General features: G+C 39.5%; 1 protein-coding gene across 5 annotated transcripts in view; it reads left to right on the forward strand.

The window, feature by feature from the left end:
• Window positions 1–20,340, forward strand: part of LOC102299397 (vacuolar protein sorting-associated protein 13B) — a 306,909-nt gene that overhangs the window by 51,595 nt on the left and 234,974 nt on the right. For all 5 annotated transcript variants that reach the window (XR_006054780.1, XM_014336114.2, XM_042224168.1 and 2 more), the window contains exons 13-16: window positions 1,022–1,207; window positions 3,098–3,267; window positions 4,389–4,583; window positions 7,765–7,886. Coding sequence is in view for 4 of the 5 variants with exons in the window: in XM_014336114.2 (XP_014191600.1) it covers window positions 1,022–1,207; window positions 3,098–3,267; window positions 4,389–4,583; window positions 7,765–7,886 (673 nt within the window). In the remaining variant the exon portion in view is untranslated. The remainder of the gene's footprint in view (window positions 1–1,021; window positions 1,208–3,097; window positions 3,268–4,388; window positions 4,584–7,764; window positions 7,887–20,340) is intronic.

Consider the following 20,340-nt stretch of genomic DNA (forward strand, 5'->3'; position numbering starts at 1 on the left):
CAGGATAAGTGTCAGTCTCTTTGGGATGGCTGTGGTTACCCTTGCCAGTTGGAATGCTTCTTTTCTGCTAGTGTTTCTGTTCTTCATGGATACGGACCAGATCCAGTGTCAACTAAACAAATTAGTCTGCATTGCCACAGGTCTAACATAAACTCTGAGTCAACTGAAATAGTAACCGACCCAGGTCACTCTTACCATTGACTTCACATTAGAGTCACGCTGCAGATTAAAAACATTTTTTTATAATCTTTGGAAATTGAGACACTTTTAAATAGTCTAAATCCTCCTAATTTCAGCCTCCTCATCATTCCAATGAGCGTTCTAACTGCAGCCATATGGTCGATATTAGGCTTAATCCATTGCAACCAAATCTCACAGAAGGGAAGGGGAAGTGGCATTGCCTGTTGCTCTTTTTAAATTTCCAAAATTTAGTGGAAGTTACACCCTCATTGCTTTGAAATAATAAAAAAAAAAAAAGTTACATTCGCATTGTTGACTCTGAGCTGTACTAATGTTCAGCACAGTGGTGGAATGTAAATGGAATAAAGCCAGTTGTGACCCTTTGTCCTTTTCCTCCCTCACTGCCATTCATCCACCCCCTTCCTTTATTTTTAATTTCTGCCTTTTTATTGCGAGAGAGTTGAGTCTTTTAAGTGGACCTCTGGAACAGGGGCCTGCGATGAATGAAGGGACAGCTGTTGGAGGGAAGTGGACATTTGGAATATTCATCATTTCTGTGGGTCACAGCTATGTGAGCTGCCTCCTGCTGCTGCATTACACTACATCTATCTTTTTTGGGTTTATGCCAGATGACAATAGTCTATATTTATACTTCATTAAGAAATGAGATATGGGAAAATGTTTCTGGCTAAATATTAATGTAAAACAAACAGACCTTATATGTATGAAAGCTGAAAATATGTTTTAATTTTGTTGACTGAGACAAGAGTCCTTAAGTTTATAAGTACATACATTATATATTTTAATCAGGTTATGTATATATGTGTATTTCCACTTGTAGGCTCTCAGGATTTCTCTGGGATGAACATGGAAGAGGTAGTGCCTGCAGTTCAAGAGACCTCCATCAAGAGACTGGTGGTAGGACCTTTAGACATCAGGTTGCATAGCAGCGCCATCCATCGCATTCTCAAGATGGTCACCTGTGCCATGGACCACGAGTATGAACCCTACTGCAAAGCGCAGCGAGGTCAGAGATCAAAATTATACAAATATATAATTAAAAAATATACCTTCTCTGGTCTGGTATTTTACTCACATCTCTTGTCATACTTTTCAGTGACCAGAAACTGTAACAGTTTTCACTTTATAATATTCTCATCGCATTGTTATTTCCTTGCACAACCCATTCTTCAACACACAGCTGTACATGAAAGTAGTGACCTTTTGAACCACATAAGGGAGGTTAAGCCAAACACCTTTTGTTAGTGATCATCCCTGCACAGCTATTGATGAGCTCATCCCTGGGATGTTGTGAAAGAACATGGAATGTGTGTCTGTATGTAATATCTGTAGCAATAACTCTTTTGCAAAAGATTTTTGTGAAATGATAACATCCGTAGGTTTCGGTTGTTTCAGCATCTGTGATAGATAATAGACGATGGTGTAATTACTGTAGCAGTTTTTGTCTGAAGCGGAGTAGGTCAGCGTGTTCCTTCCTGTTTCTATAAGTGTTTGTACTCTCAAGGGTCAGTATAGTTGGAGCCTCTGGGGGGTGGATTGAGAGTAGATAAGAGGAAGTCAAGGTTGCTATTACAGAAGGATTTATAGCGACCATTCATCATTTTGATACGATAAATTATAATTTAGCTATGCAGAACCTAACACTTTAAACAGTTTGGTACTTTAAATAAAAGCTCTTTCTCTCTGTTTCTTAGTCAGAAACATTAGATCTAGTATGTATTATTGATTGGAGAAAGTTTGCATCTATAGCACCTTATCCTGTCCTTTTTCTCTGTTCTCCTTTTTATATTCATTGCCAATAGCTTTCCTTCCCAAACTAGCTATGGATGCTGAATTGGCTTCATGTTGCCCTGTTGAGAAGATAAACTACATTTAGTGTGCTCATTTGGATGAAAGTTCTTTACATGGTCTAAAAACAATAAATGAACAATAAAAGTAACAGGACTTTGAGAACTAGAGCTAGAACAGGATATTTCTAAACAGCAATATACTTATGTTATGTTATGTTTTCTTTTTCCATTATTTTTAGCGTCCATAGTCATGTTTCTGTGTATCATGGGAGTTCCATCTGTGTTGTAAATTAAATGTTCACTGTGGGTATTGACTTGAGCCCTGGCATATGAATTGATTGGACATAGCAGTACTAGATCAAGCTGAATGTTGTAGCTTTAGGACAAAGATCAAAGCAGCTTTGAGATCAAATTCCGAGCCCACCTTGTAGTTGGAAATTTAGCCCAACAGAACCTCCACAGAGCTGACACTGACCCATACGTGGGACCAGACCCAAGGCCATAGGGTTCAGGTTTGGTCTGCCTTTGACCCTGGTGTAGTGGATCACTGTGCTGGTCACTCCTTACTGTGAGTATGGATCTTGGTAGCCTCTGGTTCACGTTGACTTATTTCGCTTTTTTTCTTGGCTCTTTGGGTATTTCTTTGGTTATTGACAGAATGAGTGGTTTTATGAAATAGTTCAAAAAGAATGCTACTGGGAAACAGCCATTGTAATGAATAGCACATGTAGATGCCAGCACTTTTATAGTCCACGTCTCTTTTATTTAGTGTTTGAGTTGGTGGTTTTTGTTGGAAAAGACCTTTTCGTTGTTTTAATGCTATGAGAGGAGCACAGTGGCTGGAGAGGAACGGCACCCACTCAAAGAAATTGGTGTGCTTTACAGCTAACCCTTTCCACTGTAAAACGGTTTTGGTCTCGAATCCAAATATCTTTGGCTTATCCCACTCCCTTACTATTATTTCATGTAATGCACTACAGGTTGCATTCTTATGGTTAGAAAAACAGCTGTTTTAGTATTAATATTTAGAATGTTATCTCTACATTATATTAAGTTTTTTTTTTTAAGCTAACATGTTTCTTGTTATTGTGGCATTATTTCTCCAGAAATGACTGAAGAGAACAGTGGTCCAGCTACTCCAGAAGAGATCTCACATTTGGAGGAATTCATTCCAACTCGACTCACTTGTCTCACTCTGTTCCAAGTCTCAGTCACTGTTTCAATGGCAGAGTTCAACCTCCTACATACACTAATGCCTGTCATCATGGGACACAAGGTAGTGCTAACAGTGAATTCAATTCACACCACACCAGATCAAGTCAGAAGACCTACGATGGCATATGCACAGCCCCACCTGATCATGTACACTCCTCACAGTCATTCCTTAGTTCGATAGCCCTCAGTTCACCTTGTCCAGCTGCATGACAGGACAACCTGCTGTCATACCTCGTTCCTCTCCTTGAGAGAACAGAAGTTATAGACACAACACTTCCCTTTCAGTCAGTTCACTTGGTCGAACACATATAGTGTTGGACATAGATGCACACCCTGCAGAACAGCCACCAAACCGGACTCAGACCTACAACAGACTAATGCATGGTATACCCAGCAGAAAGGGCTGAATCAGCTACTGAAGGGGCTGTCACATCCAAATAATAGAACTGAACAAAAGTGTGCCATGATGAAAAGGGCCAGTGATGTTGCCATTCCCCTGGTAGAATGTGCTTTCACACAGGGAAGCAAAGGGTATGGTGCTGTATACCAGGGAGATAGTTTCCATAAGATAATGTGAGAGCATCTATTTAGCTCGATATCAAAAACCTGGTCACATAAATGCACATGCAGAATGTGGTAAATATAGGTACGTAGGATTGACTAACCTAGCCTGCTCCGCATACTATAGCTGGGTACAGAGCCATAAGTAGACGTTGCTTTGATCATGGCATGGCTAGCTTGGGGACAAAATCTAAGAATAAGGGCAGGTGGCTTTTGACTGTCGTTTTCTCCAAACTAAGGAAAAGCTCTGTGAACTCTGATGGCTTCTGAGCTGGTAGAGGACTGGGCCAGTCCACCTGCAGCTGCACCACTTTAAGACAAAACACACAGGGACAGCCGCTGCATCATTCTAGGCTAATGACAAGTCTCCTTACTGAGAATCCAAGTTTGAAATTAAGAAAAGGTGGAAGGAGATGAACAGGAGTTGTTAAGTGTAAAGCTGATGTTACTGTTCTGAAAAGAAAACTGTAGTATTGAAATTAATGCAAAGTAGAAGTATTTTTGCTCGGGTGTTGGTGTTGTTTGGTTGGTTTTGACTTTGACAACAGTATGTTCAATATGTGTCATGTTTGTTGTCACTGACAATAATTGTTAAACCTTTCTATATTTTCAACTGTCCAGGTGACACCATGTCTGGTCTCTGTGGCAGAATTTCAGCCAGTGCGCCCACTACCTTCAGTACAGTTCCAAGTGGAAAAGGTGAATTTTGAACACTCTGTGCCAATGTATGCCCCAGAGCTGGTAACCACTGTCAGCAGTCTCAGCCAGCCTTCTGACAACCTGCTACATCACTGCTATGCACACCTCTACCTCAAGGCAAGTATGAGAATATTCTGCACTCTATAGTATTCTTTCTCCTCACTCCCAAACCAGTAGTGGCACATGTGTGCCCCTCCCTGCCTGGTTCTGGAATTTTCTTCCTGTTAAAAGGGTGTTTTTATTTCCCACTGTCACCAAGTGTTTCAACACAGGAGGTCATCTGATTGTCGTGATTTGGTGCTATATAAGGGAAATTGAATTTGATTCAGATTAAGATCATTCTTGTTGCCATTAAGGACACAGTTGATGCTAAGTTAAAGGCAATCAGGCTCATTAACAATATATGAAAACTAAGCAAATGTCAGTTGCTATCAAAACCCCCCCAAAAACTATAGTTGAATAAAACAGTTTTAAATTGCACACTTGTTCTCTTGTTTGTCTCATGATTTTAAGCCTCGTATATAAATATGGAAACCAGTACTGTGCCAGGACTCATTTGGTTTGATTCTGTTGGTATTTTCATTTTATTTTATTATACATTTGTCTTTCTGTTTATTATGTTTCAGTTTGAACAAAACGATGCATCTACTATTTATTAGAGTATGATTTTTGTGCACAATAGCATGCTAATTGGTCAGTCACAGTTGTGATCTTATCTTCCCTTTGAAATGATCGGGCCAACCTCTTTAATGACCTCGATGACCCCTTTCACCTGGTCATAAAAATCTCAGCACTCAGTTTCCTGATGAGCACCAGTACATTTCTGGTCTGCTTCATCTGCCAACTAATAGGGTGCAAGAGACTTGTATTAAGCAGCTGTGACATTCCCCTGTTACTATAAAGGTTTTACAGTTTTAGCTGCTAGTTTGAAGATGAAAATATAACATTCACTGTCACTGAAATTTAAAGTTGGTAGTACTATAATTTGAAGTTGGGACCAAAAGACAAAAGCTTCATTTTCTTAATCGTTTTAAACCACCGGACAAGATTATTTGTCAGCCAAGCTTGTATCATGTTGCCTAGCATCATAAGATGAGCTTCAATAAACAACTGCATATAACATTCCAGAAAATAGTAGTTTTCTACCTAAGTGTGACTTCTTAACCTGTATACTAGAGTTATCCATGTCCAGTAATCTACGGCTAAAGTAAAATAAATTTAAACACTTTGTTTTAGGTTTGTTTTCAGGTTGTAACCTCTGATTTTTAGTTTACCTGAAGTCCTTAGTCTGTCATTGAGTACACATTTCCAAAAGAAAATAAAGAAAGGATTTTGCTAAAGAATCCAATCAACTTTTTAGGGAGTTTGGATAATAGATTGGGTGTAATTTGTCATCTTTTCATTCTGGCCTGGTATTGCTTCAGTGTGTTTTTAAGGCAGGATGTTTACTGTACGTCATGCTGGTAGTCCTTATCACAGGGTCACTGCAGGGTTAACAGTCATCTGGTCAGTGGCCAAGGATCATTGTGACCAATCAGCCAATCGTTGTCTGTAACCATTAAGGCTCTCAGTCTCCATCTGGGTTTTTGCACTGGGATCATGACAGGGTGGAGGTCATTCTAGCTACAATTCACCCAATTCAGGAAGTGATTTGAAAAGGGTATAAACTAAGGCTTATCTAAATCTGTGTTTTATTGACGCTGGCTGTCAGAGCTTAGGTATCTGTGTTGAGGGTAGTGTTAGCCATTGTCCTACTTTTACATGATTGCAGGCAAAAGCTTTAAGTCAGTCTGTTTGCTCAACAAGAGACCACAGAAGTTAATGGTCATGTTAAAGTTTGGTTTATTTGAATCGTGACTGAAACTGTTGAATAGCGATCAGAAATCTAGTTTCCAATAGAAAGCTGAGTGTTTTGTGTGGGCAATTGAATTTAAATGTGACTTTTTTATGTCTACATCTTTATCTAGTAATTGATATATTAGAGCCATAGGCTCTTGTCCTATTATAAATAAATTATTGTTTTCCAGCATTTTGTCTGCTGGCTTGTTGATCTACACAGAAAAATGATCTAGTACACCATTACAGCAGCTGGATGCTGGACAGCTAGGCCCAGCCATCATCTTTTACCTCCAATATTAAACAGGACTTTACCATCATGTGCTATCAACAGTATGTAAACACTGGGCTGGGAGTATATTATATGTGGCTTCCAGGAGCTTAGATAATGAGAATGAGATTGTGAGACCCACACCTGCTATGACAAACAGCAGAGTTAGGCAGTGGTTTATTTTTCTAAGTACTGTTGCTGTCTTTATCATTTTTTATCTTTTTTATAAAACATTACTTTGTACATTCATATATTTGTTACTGTAGCCAGATAAAAAGTGATAAAGACTCATTATTAACCCTATCCCCATTAACTGTGACAGGTCAAGTATAGGCTAAAAAGTTAAATCGGGTTTAATGCAAATTCAAGAGAGTAAACCTTTTTATAATTTTTATTTTGTAGAACCAGCTGTTGTTGTGAGAGGAGTACTGTGGCTGGTATACAGTTCCATATGGACAGATTATGTTCAGCGGGATAGTGCTGCAATGTCCAAGATTGTCTCAAAACTGTGTAGTAAGGGTCAAAGGAAATGAAAGTTGGGGTGTTGAATATGCTAAATACTATATATTAAATGTGTTCTCATTAAAGAGTGTCTGGATTGTATTGGGGGCCATAAGTCCACCAAACTGGACATTTAAAAAAAAGAAATTCCAGCCAAGATAGTATATCTGGTGCTGGTAAAACTGTCATCACCTCCTCCTAGAGACACCCTCTGCCACCTACTTTAGAAGTACTTTTTCCATAATTTAATAATTAGGAAATCATGCAGCATCTTATTTAAATCTTATAATTAGGGGACAAAAGACAAACCAAAACTTTCTCCATGCTGGAAAAATGTGGGCTATTTGGCTGACTGAATATAGATTTAATCAGTGCAAATTTTGTGGAGAAGCCTACTGTAACAAGGACTACCACACATGTGCTTTTGAGTACCTTGACACATTTTTATAGGTCTGTCTATGGAGACTTGTCGATGAAATAATGTCACAAATATTTAAGGTCAAAATGAAGGCCAAGGTTGACTGTGGGTTTGGTCTGCATGTTATGGGTCTGGTGTGTGCTGGTGTGATCCTATCACATGATCATCTTCTTTTTTTCTCCCAATGTATTTGTGAATTCCTCAGTGTTTTTTCAGCGTGTTAGTTCCCCTCTGTCTTCTCCCTTCATTTCTTTGCCTTTATGTCTTTGCAGGTGTTTGGGTTCCAGGCAGGGTTGACATGCCAGGATAAAGGATCTTTTTTACCTCTCATCCCCATCATCCCTTCGTTTAGTACTGCACTCTATGGAAAACTGATTCAGTTGCCTGCATTGTGGTGAGTTTTTAGCAGTTATATAACTGATTAAGTCTGCAAATTGCTAAAAGCCCAGTGTACATGCAGGGCATATTTCAAGTTATGATGAAAATAGAAATGTTATTGTTTCACCGGCCAGTGCCTGTAACAATTGTGTGAGGCACAAAAAAATTAACATAATAATGATAGCATCATTTCTGTATTGTGTGATCATGGAGGCAAAACATATAGGAAATGTTTACACACACACACACACACACACACACATATATGGCTATATATATAAAGATGTGCAATCTCTTGTGGGTTGTGGATCTGAGGGTATTTAAAGTGATGGATGAGGCAGTTTTTCAGCAGTCATGTGGGAAAACAGAACGACCGTCAGTGTGGAATAACTGCAACAGTTTCCTTACTTTGAAACACAAGAAGAAGAAAGACAGTGTTGTCTAGGGACATGAAAAAGTTGCTCCCCTTTTTTTTTCTTTTTCTTTTTTTTTTGGTTGTTTACCAGACAGATGACTCATTGGAGATGTCTCTTAGCGGGAGGAAGAGACTTCAGAAGTTAAAGAAAAGGGATGAAGGAAAAGGAGACAATGTTTAGAGTTTGAGGATGGAACAGTTGGACACATTTGGATTTGAGCGGTGAGAGTAGTAAAGATGGAAAGGAAGAGGAACTGTTGGTACAGCATTAAACACTCTATGTGGAGACTGTAGACACAATTGGGGGAATAATTTACAGTTCTTAGTTTTTCTATGTTTAAGGTAAATAAACAGTTTTTAACTACAACTCTATTAACGCTATTAGTCATGAGGTTCAGTCATAAAGCTCCTCAGCTCTGCTGATAAAAAACAAAATCATTGCCTTGTTTAAAGGTAGTTACTATCTCCTAAATGGCTGAAAGGTATCCTTATGCAGTAATACTTGACCTGTAGCACTCCTGCTGATGTTAGATGACTTCCTGGAAGTCCTGCTCTTCCTGGAAGTCCTGCTACTTCCTCATACATATTTAATTTTCATGAAGTTCAAACTTGCAAAAAGGACAAATATCAACTTGTGTCAAACTAACCCAAGCTTTAAGCTGAGCTGATGAGAGTTGAATCTCTGGCTGTAATCCAGAAACCAAACAGATTTTTTTTTCTTCTGTACACTGAAAATTTACAATTGTATAGCTGAAATAAAGATGAAGATGAGCACCAGAACAGTAGGCTTTTCCAGGTCATAAATGCAGCCAGGAGCATCCCTGTCACTTTTTCATCAATCATGTTGGACACCGTGAATTGATCCCCCAGGATTACTAACAGTGTTCTGAGGGCAAACCTTTGGTGCAGTTGACCTGAACTGTGGTACATGTCATCATATATGCTGTGGCAGTGCATTAAAAGTCGGGTTTTTTTGCCTCACACAATTGTCAGTCACTATACATATTTCCCGGTTTGGGCTTCCAGTGACATCGTGAATTTGAAGATACATAGTGCTTTGTATTTCATTTCTAATTTTGTTGCATATTGGTCATGCGTTTCAGATTATCAAATTTTAATTCTAGATTAAGATAACTTTAGTAAATACAAAATGCAGTTTTTAACTGATGATTTTCTTAATTAAAATTAAGAGTCCTATCCAATATCACCTGGCCCTTTCCTTAGATATTAATAAAATATTCTGATTATGATTCAGTTTCACTTCCCACACTGAAGCCTAATTACTGCTAGATTCGATGAATCAAGGAATCACTTAAATAGAACCTGTCTGGCAAAGTGAAGCAGGTGAAAGGCAGTACATCATGCTATGATCTAAAGAAACAAAGTCATGACCTGATTCTAACCACAATTCTAAAACCAAGCCTTAACCCACACAAGCTCGCATGGGTTAGAGTACAGTCAGGTTAAAGTCCCCAACCAAGATATACTGTTCATGCAACACTTGTCTACGCAAATTAATTGTTTATAGTAGGAAATCTGTGCAAGAATACAAGCTTAGAAGCCGATTTACCCCAATTAGTTAAGATCTAAACCTGTCGGAGCTGCAGATGGTTTTGACTTTTACTAACCTCGTTTCCAGGCACTTCAGTATATCTGCTACCAAACAACTTTCACTTTTTTTCCCTTTTTTTTTTAAAACAGTTGTCTATTTTAGTGTCACTCACTGTATTTTAGATGGGCTGGATTTGCTGCTTAGTGTTGTTAGTTTTGTCATTTCAGAGGTAATGTGACTTCTATTTGACCCTGTTCGTCTAAGCAAGAGGCAAGAAAGCCTGCCTCTTGACCTGTGTATTGCAAGTCAGAAACTAATAAACACAATGTGATAGTTTGCTCCTAGAAGAATGATGAAGAACAGGTTTGACAGAGTGCAGACAGTAGTTAGAAGAGATATATGCGAGTGGTTGTTTAACTGCTCACAGTTGGAATGTTTGAATAGTCAAAAAATGAATTAATGTTTCCATTTCTTTCTTTTTTTTCTGTCGCTTTCATAATGTTAAATACTCGTTTATGGGTCAGAATGAAAAGATAGAAATGGTCACTGACTGAGAGTTGGTCTTAATTTCATTTGACCTCTGGCCTCAGACTGTTTAAACTCTTGCCCCATCTCAAATTAAAACTCATACAACTTGTAACGGTAAAGTTGTGTTATAGATTGTATGCATTCATGGAAAACTGACAGCTTGAGGCTTCCTTTTACAACAGAAAAAGCTGAGCCCAAGAGTGATACACTGGGTCAGTATGGCACCCAGAAGATGCACTCCACCAGGTGGTAGTGTTTAAATTAACTTCGCTGGTATTTGATTTGGGAGGGCTTGTCGTAGCTGATGCAACTTTAACAATATCCCTTTCCAAGATGTTCTCGTCTCTGACCAGACACTGAGCAGAGCTATACATGCTTCTGAAGTTTAAAATAACAGAAAGTGTGGAGCATTGTCTGTGAGTAGGAGACACACACACATACACACCCTCAGGTGCCAGTAGGCAGCCAGCTCTTGCTTAAGTATGTATGACTGCCAGGTAATCATGGGAGATTTGAGGGACACTGAGTGTCTATGAAGACCACGCACGTCTGCTGATGAGCTGGCCGATGAGTGCATAGCTCAGATTTCCTTCAGTCTCACCACAAAGGCTCCCACTTCTCACAGTTGGTAACAAGGGGCTTTTACTGGGGAAATTACACTGCCTTGACATGTTCTCCCCGTCTGCCTTGGATTTCGTTGGGCATGGGGTTATATGTATGCAAGACCTCTGGGACTTTGTCTCTGCAGTTTTTAAATACAATGAAATTTTAGGAAAGTATAATTGCTCTGCAGCAGACTCTGACCTTGTAGTTTTCCATGCTGAAATCACCTAACATGAAGGCAGCCAAATGTCTTCTTGTTTTGTTGGTTGAAACGTCCAAGAAGTATCCAGGTGGTTGGTACAACCTTTCTTGTCAGCATTACTTAGGATGGGCACTCACTTGTGTTGTTTTAGCCTTGTACACTTGGCTTAATGCTATGGAGGAATTTTTGTTGTGTTAGTGTAGAAATGTTGGATTGAACTGAATAGGTTGAAAACTGCACAAAAAAACTGGTCTGTTGGTTTTCCTAACATTGACAAAGTGTGTTTAGACACCATTAATGAGTAATATATAACTACTTGTGAATGCTGTCTTATTGGTAAACATTAAGCTTAGGTCTACTTGATCACTGTCACTTGATTTCAGGCTGAGGTGTAGAGGTAAATTCTTACAGTAGGTGCTGGCTGAAACACTGAGATAATGTCTTTAAAGATGGCACCACAAACTTTACCCACCTGAAGAGAATACAAATAGAAAGCTTTTGCATATATAGCATGTGTCACTCATTAAGGTTGATCTCCTACCATATACATTGGTCCACTTCATATGATTAAATCAGCTGTTTCTTCCGGTCCACTTTAAGAAATTAAAATCTCTGCTGCATCGTCATAGTTAATACTAATACTTTGTAATACTTTGCCCTTGACAAATAATTATAATTATAGACACTACAACTAATATCAATAAAAGGTAAACTAACTCAAAATTAAGAAATAAGAGCTAATTAGAAAAAGTAAACTGTAATAACTCAGGGTTAGGTGTTGTGTTTTCAGCACAGCTGAACATAACTGAGAAGAAGAGCATCAAAAGGTCAAGTCACATTCGTTTTTTCTAAACTTTTTTGTTAAACAAACTTTGCAATCTATCAAACTCATGCAAAGAACTGTGGAAGACGTCTCTCTTCTTAATATGGTAAATGGTAAATAGACTGGTATATAGCGCTTTTCTACTCAATCTGAGCACTCAAAGCGCTTTACACAACTTGTACTTTCACTCAATCACACCCATTCGCACAAGCACTTTTTTTCTACACTGTTTCTAAGTGCTTTCTATCTAACGTTCATGCTCATGAATATACACTAGCATGAACTAATCAAATTAAAATCATTAGATTTCCAAAAGCCAAAAACCCTCTAAAATGCGCTTTTAGTCCTGGTAAATTAAGGAGCAGCCAAGAGGCGTCGGGTTGTTCAGTGAAAGCCAATATATTGGCCCCCAACTTCACAAGGACTCTGCAGCATGTCTCAATTGGTTTGGCTGTTAAAGCTGTTATTCAAGATAGAAAAAGAGTGGGAGGAGGAAGGGAATGTTAGAAGTGCCACCTGCATCGATCTCTCCAAAACCTAACCTAACTCAGACACATGAGCACACATACACACACACACTTGAGCTCACACCATATAATATTGCTTATGCAGGGCCACCTGACTGCAGCAACATATGGAGACAGGCCAAGGCCGGGGCCCACCAACCAACCAAGCAACAAACCAGCAGCAGCTTAGTGTGGTTCGTCGCATTGCAGGCCATAATTCAAGCCCATGCCAGCTTTTATGTGGCATTTTTAGCAGCCTCTGTTACTCGTTCAGCTATTTCTTAGGGGATAATTTCCTAAAGTATGTGACATTACAGGTGCATGTTATATAGCCACAGAAAGCTGAGTTACTTTGCAAACGGTTCAGAATAGAAAAGAATGTTGGTTTTCCCTTGATATCTAATTATTGGTCCAAGTCTATTACACTGTCAATAGTTAGTTCAGCTTTTAACACTACCAGTAGGGTTTTTATGTGAAGTTGAGAAGTACATACTACTATGTCTGGACCAGTAGTCTAGACTCTAGATTAGCTCATGTTGTGATTTATGAAGGCTGCTTGAGGCATCTGAGGCATGAGGCTTCTGGTGTGATTGTAATGCCTCATTACTCCTGTTCATAGTTAGTCATAGCAAGCTGCTCCTGGTCTGTGTCTCCAAGCACAGCCAAGAACAGGAGGACAAATGCTTTCTGTGTCCTTGAGTAGAGATCCAACTCAAATTTAGCAAATATACATGAACAGCATTTACTGCTGAGAACATTGACTGTGGCTGTTATATTTGTCCAACAGCCATTTTGGCAGACAATATCATTAAGAAGTTGAACTGGTTAATCATTTTGGCTAAAGAAGACTGATTTGGGAGTTGCTGCTGGTTGGGGGAAAACACATTTGTGTGCTCTGAGTATACATTTTAATTACAAATTATAATGATTTTTGTATGATGTCATACATGCAGCTACTGCATCAACCATTGTGTTGTTCCACTAACCTTTGAGAAGCGTTGATTTCCTAATCAAGGAATCACTAAAAGGGCCTCAGTTAAGACCTTGCTCATCAAGGTTTTTGTGTGGGCAGGGTTAATGTTATAGTGAGCTGTCACTGTATGGTGTAGGATAATTGAATGACCTCAAATCAGCATGTGGTTCCTGTGGTCATGCTCAGCTTTGAGTTGTAGTTCGGAGGCCACGGGAGCAGTGGGGAATTCATTTGGCTCAACAAGGCAACACATGCTCCCTGTTCTTGCAGAAACATGGAAATGTTTTCCGAACATTTTCACATGTTGAAGTCGAATGGACGTGGGCATAAACTGCAACAAAGTAGTCTTTATGTATTAACAGGTGTGCATTAAAAGCCTGGAATGACATATGATGTAATATTGTTCCACTTTTAACTCTGAAGCATCTGACTGTAAAGGATTGTGAGCTGCAGGGTAAAACATCATATTTCTTGTGGCACAGTCTATAAACTTCTTTGGCCAACTTTGTGGTAAGGATTTTTTCTCCTCTGCATCTGCTTTCAGATGCTTTTATTTGGTTTTCTAGCTGACGGAGATCAGTGGATGTATTGAAGAACGTTGTATTAAGGGTATGGTATTGGCAAATGCAAGACTTGTGCTCGTAGTCATTGATATCCCTATTCTTATGGAGACTTCTGTGCCGGTCTTGACAGTCAAACTGGTCCGTCCTAGTATAAGCATATTCACTATATACTTACCCCTGTGATTGCAAGTGTCATTTGGTGGCTTAAATCAACATGGGTTTAGAACCAGCGCTAAAGGACATGTTATGCTTTCAAGAAACAATAATTTGCAGTCCAAGAATGTCTGTTGAATTTAAACTTAACCACAAACTTTATTTGTATATATAGATGAGGTCTAAGATGGTGGATTCAGGAGCAGCTGTAGATGTTTTCAGTTGACTGAAAGATTCTATTAATTCCTGAATTAGTCATCTGAGGAACTGAAGCTTGAGGGAGGGAAAACAGTGGGAAATGGGGAAGGATACATGGATTATCAGCTCTGAGTGGATTATCATCTACTGTGGTGTGCATTCCACTGTCCTTTCCTCCTCACCAGCCCATAATACTGATCCACTGCTTCCTAGAAAGAAGCTCGTTCACTTTTTACTGCACGAGAAGAAAACTACAATTAGTAATAAGGCTTGGAGTAATGAATGGTGTCGCCATAATAAAGTCTAAGCTTTATTTAGCTAAGAAGCGTGGAGTTAAAAAAAAAAGCATAATAAAAACTGGTATTCCTTCTTGTCATGCGCATGAAGGTCAAAGACAATGGAGGAGAGGAGGTGGTCCATTCACTTGGGTTACAAAAGGATTGTGAGAGGAAAAGCAGTGCTTTATTGACTGCTGCAGATGTTACAATAAAAGGACAGTCCAAAGCAGAATCTGTATAGCATAAATATGCTATTAGGTTTGCAGTCTGTAGGTTGAGATTCTCTTATCTCTATCTATCTGTGTCCTTGACAAAAACCGCATGTCTACCACAGCTGGACAGAGGCAGGAAGCTATACACACACACACACACACACCCCATTATGCAAACACATACACAGGCCTCTTGATATGTTTTCCTTTAACGCCTGATGAACCACGTCATTGCCATTTTCTCGCCTTGCGGTCTGCAGCTGTCTGCACAACTTGATTAAAACATTTCTTTTAGTAATCCCTGTGTAATGAAGCCCTCTCCTGAGAATGGATCTCAGTGCATGTATTCATGTGTGAGGTTGTGTGCATACGTGTGTGATTTGGGTCAGGGGTGCTCCAGATGGGAGGAACGGGAGGGCTGCGTCTGTGTCTATGTGTGAGAGACGAAAGAGAGTGTTGGGTTCTGTGAAGAGTTTCGACTGTTCAGGACCAGTGACTGAGAAATGCACACACTGAACACCTTTGACCCAAAGGAACTGCAAAACTTTGAACCGTGGCTACACGTACAGTCCACGTCTACCGCTAACTCATTCGCTGACCCTCTGCATAGCTGTTAAAGACGCTGGCTATGTTACAGAATGCTGATTGTTACAAATCAACATAAGACAGACTTAAAAATACCTTGAATATGGTGCAAAGGAAGGTGAAGGCAATGCAACACCAGAACTTTAAAAGAAATTCCTCGTCACGCATAATGTGTAACCTCACTATATGATGGAGAGATTATTTAATTTAAAATATTTCCTTATTGATCACTACACTAACTATATATCTGCACAACTGAGGAATCCAGAGCCCAGTTTAAATCAAAATTCAAGTCATAATCATACATAAATTTTAAGGGACATAAAATTTTTCAAATTATATCACCAAGTTGTAAGTTGGACCTCGTTTTGCTAAAAATATAATTTAGGTTTTCTTTCTACATGAGGCTTAGCTGCAGCTGCAGCTACATTTCTCATAAGAACAATGACATAGACCATGTACGGTCAATAAAATGAATTGCTGGAAAGAATTATGAGAGTTAACGGTACCTTTAAATGAGTTTCTTGTCTATCATTTTTCAAGAGGTTTATTTATTCACGTTTGACTGGATCACTTTTCTGTAGTAGTGTTTTTTCAGTCTCTTTAGATGCTAGCCATTTAACCCAATTGACCTCCGGGTGGCAAAATGATAAAAAGTTTCCCCCTCCTCCCCAGTTGGTCACTTAGGTGTTTTTGTTCAGTGTGAAGTGCTTACATGATTTATAATCTTCGTTTGGAGGCTTTGCAAGACACTGTAGTGTGTCTTTTGTAGTATGATAAAAGAGGGGGCTTTAGAGCAGCCCATAAGTCACTGGTTATTTTCAAGAGGGGGTCAGTGACCTTGGCTCAGAGAGATTGGGAATTCTCCAGTACTTTAGATCAGTCTGAAAAAAGACAAAAGGTACAAGCTGTCAGTCTTCCCTTCCCTCCACCTGGAGTCTAAATCCCTCCATAGAAGCTCTGGAAATAGTAGTAGAGGATTTTGTCAACTAGTTGAGTTGGGAAATGTTTGTATTGGTTAATTAAGGTGAGGTGTGACAGTGAATGATTTGAAGAAACATTAGATAACTGGTCTCAGGACAGTGGCTATCTGTTGTATCTATCAGACAAATATGTCAGCCCGTAATGGATTGCATTGGTGTTACTGTGGACTTTGAAAATAGGTTCAGATAAGTTAAAGTCAAGAGAAAGTCTCACATTGTCAGCCTTGTGGAAAGTTAATTGATGGTCCTATTTGCATTTTTTTAAAACTGCCTTTAATTTAACATTCATCATGTTGCACTTTTAACAGCTTATATTGGTGAAGGTTTTTATGAGTAATTTCCCATTTAGCCCCCTTGGAGAAAAAAAAATGCCTCTGTGCCAGGGAATGGGTCTCTGTGCGAGTGTGCCTTTTTCTTTTTCTGTGGTCTATGGAGAGACCAGACACCTTGCTCCACATTTACTGCTGATGTCCCAGAACCCACAGCTGTCTATGTTGTTGTGTTTTGGAAAGAGTGAGGCAACTGATTTTTGGTACTGTACAGGATATGAGTAATAAGAAAATGTAGGTTCTGGAAACTGTGCGCAGGTTCCAAGCTTGTATTTTGGGACACTATGTAAACCATTAGGACCAGCTGCACCTGGTAATAGTCCTTCAATCTCACAAGATGCTGATCTTTAAAAAAATGAATTTTCTTGTAACATGAGGACTTGCTTTTTTGTATTTCTCACTTATTGTCTTTTTCGAAACATCTTCACCAATGCCAACATATCAGGATTGGAACCAATTACTAAACATTTATGCAACACAAACCAGCTTTCTTTAATTATGCTACCTTCATTTATTTCTGTAAAAGTACAAAGCAACAACATATCAGTTACATAATCTATTCCTGCTTGAGTTTGTACTGGAGCTTTTCCACATACTTCCTTTAATGAGACTCCCATTTAATGTATTATTTTACCTGGAGAATAACATAGACTTGCAAGTCTGTATTCTTATGCTACATATGCTTGTTGTTTTCCCCTTGTTCTTTTTTGTGTTCTCTGCATGGCTTAATCGTGTTTTTCTTGTTCTTTTTCTCTTTTCCCCTTGTTTCGCTCTGGTTGAAGAACATGCTTCCTTTCAGTATTATAGATGCTTAGCATAGTGCATCTTTTCAGCCTTAAGTGTTGGCACCTAATTTTATAACTGCTCCAGTTGCAGGTTGTTAGAGCAGCAGCCCTTGTCAGCTGTAGCCTCATTACTCCTGCTCATTATGCTCTGGCCCACTAACCTGCTCGTACTGGTTTATAGTGTTACAAAGCTTGTGTTTCACCATGTGTTTGCATGCAGATGTATGTGCACTTTTGCCAACATTATTTATTTGTGTCTGGACAGGTATATGCATTTTTGTGGTTATGTGTGGCCTAAAGCAGCAGTTAAAGCTCGATAGCTATAACCCCAGCTGTACTTGTCTAAATATAGCTGTGACCACAGTCATATTGAACCAGGATGCTGATTAGCACCATTAAGACCACTGGCCCAAATGAATGCCAACTATGATTATGTGAAATATTTATTGTGGGTTTCCAAAAAAAAACCCAAAATAATTTAAGGATGCTAACCAAAGTATTTGGTTATCATGTTATTTTCTTTCTAGCTTCTATGATGTTTCAATAATTCTTTTATTGGCTAAAATATACATTTTAATCTGTTCCTGCTTCATGTCCAGATTTGGTCCTGTGCACAGAGGAAACAAGCTAGGCAAACAGTACCACAGCTGGTGTGGTACTTTTAGCTCTGACTCATGCTTCAGCCCAACTTCATGCCCTGTTTGCTTGATTTGGACTGAGACTCCAGCCAGTCAACTAGTTGTTCACCAGGAAGGTCAGGATGTGTTAGTCCTGGTCTAGTTCTGACTCCAACAGGGAACAGATGGGAAATATGGCCTAATGTTTCTCAAATACATTTGAGCTTTTTCTCTGAAATACATCAAAGGACAGCTGAAATTGAAATACCAAATTTTCTCCTTTTCCTGACTAATTTTAATTTTCTTTTAACACATTCCTGGTGGCCTCTGCATTTTAATGAAAAAGTTATTGACTTAAAGAACCACTGTGAGGTCAGAGACAGGCTATTCAATGAGGCACTGAAGTTAACGCCAAGAGCCTGAGTTAGAAAGAAAGAAAGTGTACTTTATTGGTCCCCGTGGGGAAAATCCCTCTCTGCATTTAACCCATTCACTCACTGAAGCAGTGGGCAGCCACTGGGCGCCCGGGAAGCAGTGTGTAGGGACGGTACCTTGCTCAGGGGTACCTCAGGGTAGCTGTTCAGGGGAATCGAACCCCTGACCTTCCGATCATGGGGCCGCCACTCTACCTACTGAGTTATCCCTGCCCTAAAGTTAGGACCTAAAGTGGGTTGTGGGCACCCTTCTGGTAGGTCTCCACATTATAGTATAGATATTCTCTAATGAGTTTTGCTCCCCAAGCTACAGACTAATAGGCTTTCTGCACTATAACAGTAAAATACATGTTAGTTATTGTTAGTTCCATTGTGCATAGCTAATGTATGTTTCAAGGCAAATATTTTAATGTTGTTTGTTACTGCAGGTGATGCTGCAGGTGTTATTTTGAATCTTTTTGAGGGTTTTTTCCCACAAAGCTTGCGGCAACAGTGAAACACTGCCTGCCAGAAAGCTGTTTACCATGTTGCAGCAAGAAACACTGACCGTGCCAGCTACTTAATGAAATCCGATGAGTGCCTGGCTGTCTTCGCATACAGCATTCCCAAAACACCCTAATGAGAGTTTCTGTTTCTCATTTGAATCCAAGATCCAAGTTGCTGTTCGCAAAGAATTGGGCATAATATAATAAAAACAGGTGCATAATTAAAGTTTTAGGGGACCACATGCACATGACAGCTCCCCTTAAATGCTATAAACACTCAAATAAGGCAACAAACTTTCATCCCTTGCCAGTCCTCTCATTGAAGTGGCTTTGCAGGCACATTTGCTCTGCATGTGGGGACATTGTTGTTGCCGGCTTCCCTTCCCTTTCTTTTGTTCAGCTGCAGTATCTTGCTATGTGCACACACAGTGTGCACATATTTGAACGCACAAAAGCACACGAGAAACTCTTTGATTGATGTCTTGTTGTATAGCATACAACAGTAGTGACTTTTACTAGCAGAAAAGCATGACATGGCATGGTTTCCTATGTTGCCAAATCCACCACATGTAGGCACAGAATTTTAAACATATATGTGTGCCGTCAAGGTAAACTCATTGACCCAATCAGGTTTGAATTTTCTTTCTTCTTTTCTTCCTGTGTTTTTCCTGTAGCCTCTTTATCAAACGCGCTCTCACTTTCTGTCTTGTAGAAGACACAGCAGATGCTTAAGAAATCTGGGTCTGCCTGTGTGCAGCTAACTGCTCATGTCACCCTGCCGAACCACCCAGGAGCAGAAGAAAGGGAAAGATAAAGAGACTTGAAGAAAGAGAGGGAGGGAAGCAGAGAAGTTAAATGATTGCAGAGCTGCTGAGCGCAGAGAAAGGCCTTGTGACATGTCCCACACTCAGAACTGGGACCAGACCAAAATGGGTGCGTGATTAAATGAACTGTGATGCTCGCTCCTGACACGCTGCAGCCATCGTTTGAATTAGTCACAGTTCTATTTTCAATGAAACCTCCACTCGTAGGGCAGATTCTATTACAATAAGTACTCAAGTGAACACACATGCAATACATAGATGGGTATCTGTGCTGGGGGCACTGCCAGTCCTCAAAATCCTAGACCAAGAAACTTTAGTTCCACTCCTATTTTCCTGCCTTGAGAACATGAGAGGAAAACAGGAGTGGAACTAAAGAGACTTTTTTGACTGTGCTTAGTTCAGCCTGCCTAGCCTCAGGCTTT

Source organism: Haplochromis burtoni, unplaced genomic scaffold (genome assembly GCF_018398535.1).
Source record: "Haplochromis burtoni strain Fernald_Lab_line unplaced genomic scaffold, NCSU_Asbu1 Contig_130, whole genome shotgun sequence".
In the NCBI taxonomy this organism is placed as follows: Eukaryota; Metazoa; Chordata; class Actinopteri; order Cichliformes; family Cichlidae; genus Haplochromis; species Haplochromis burtoni.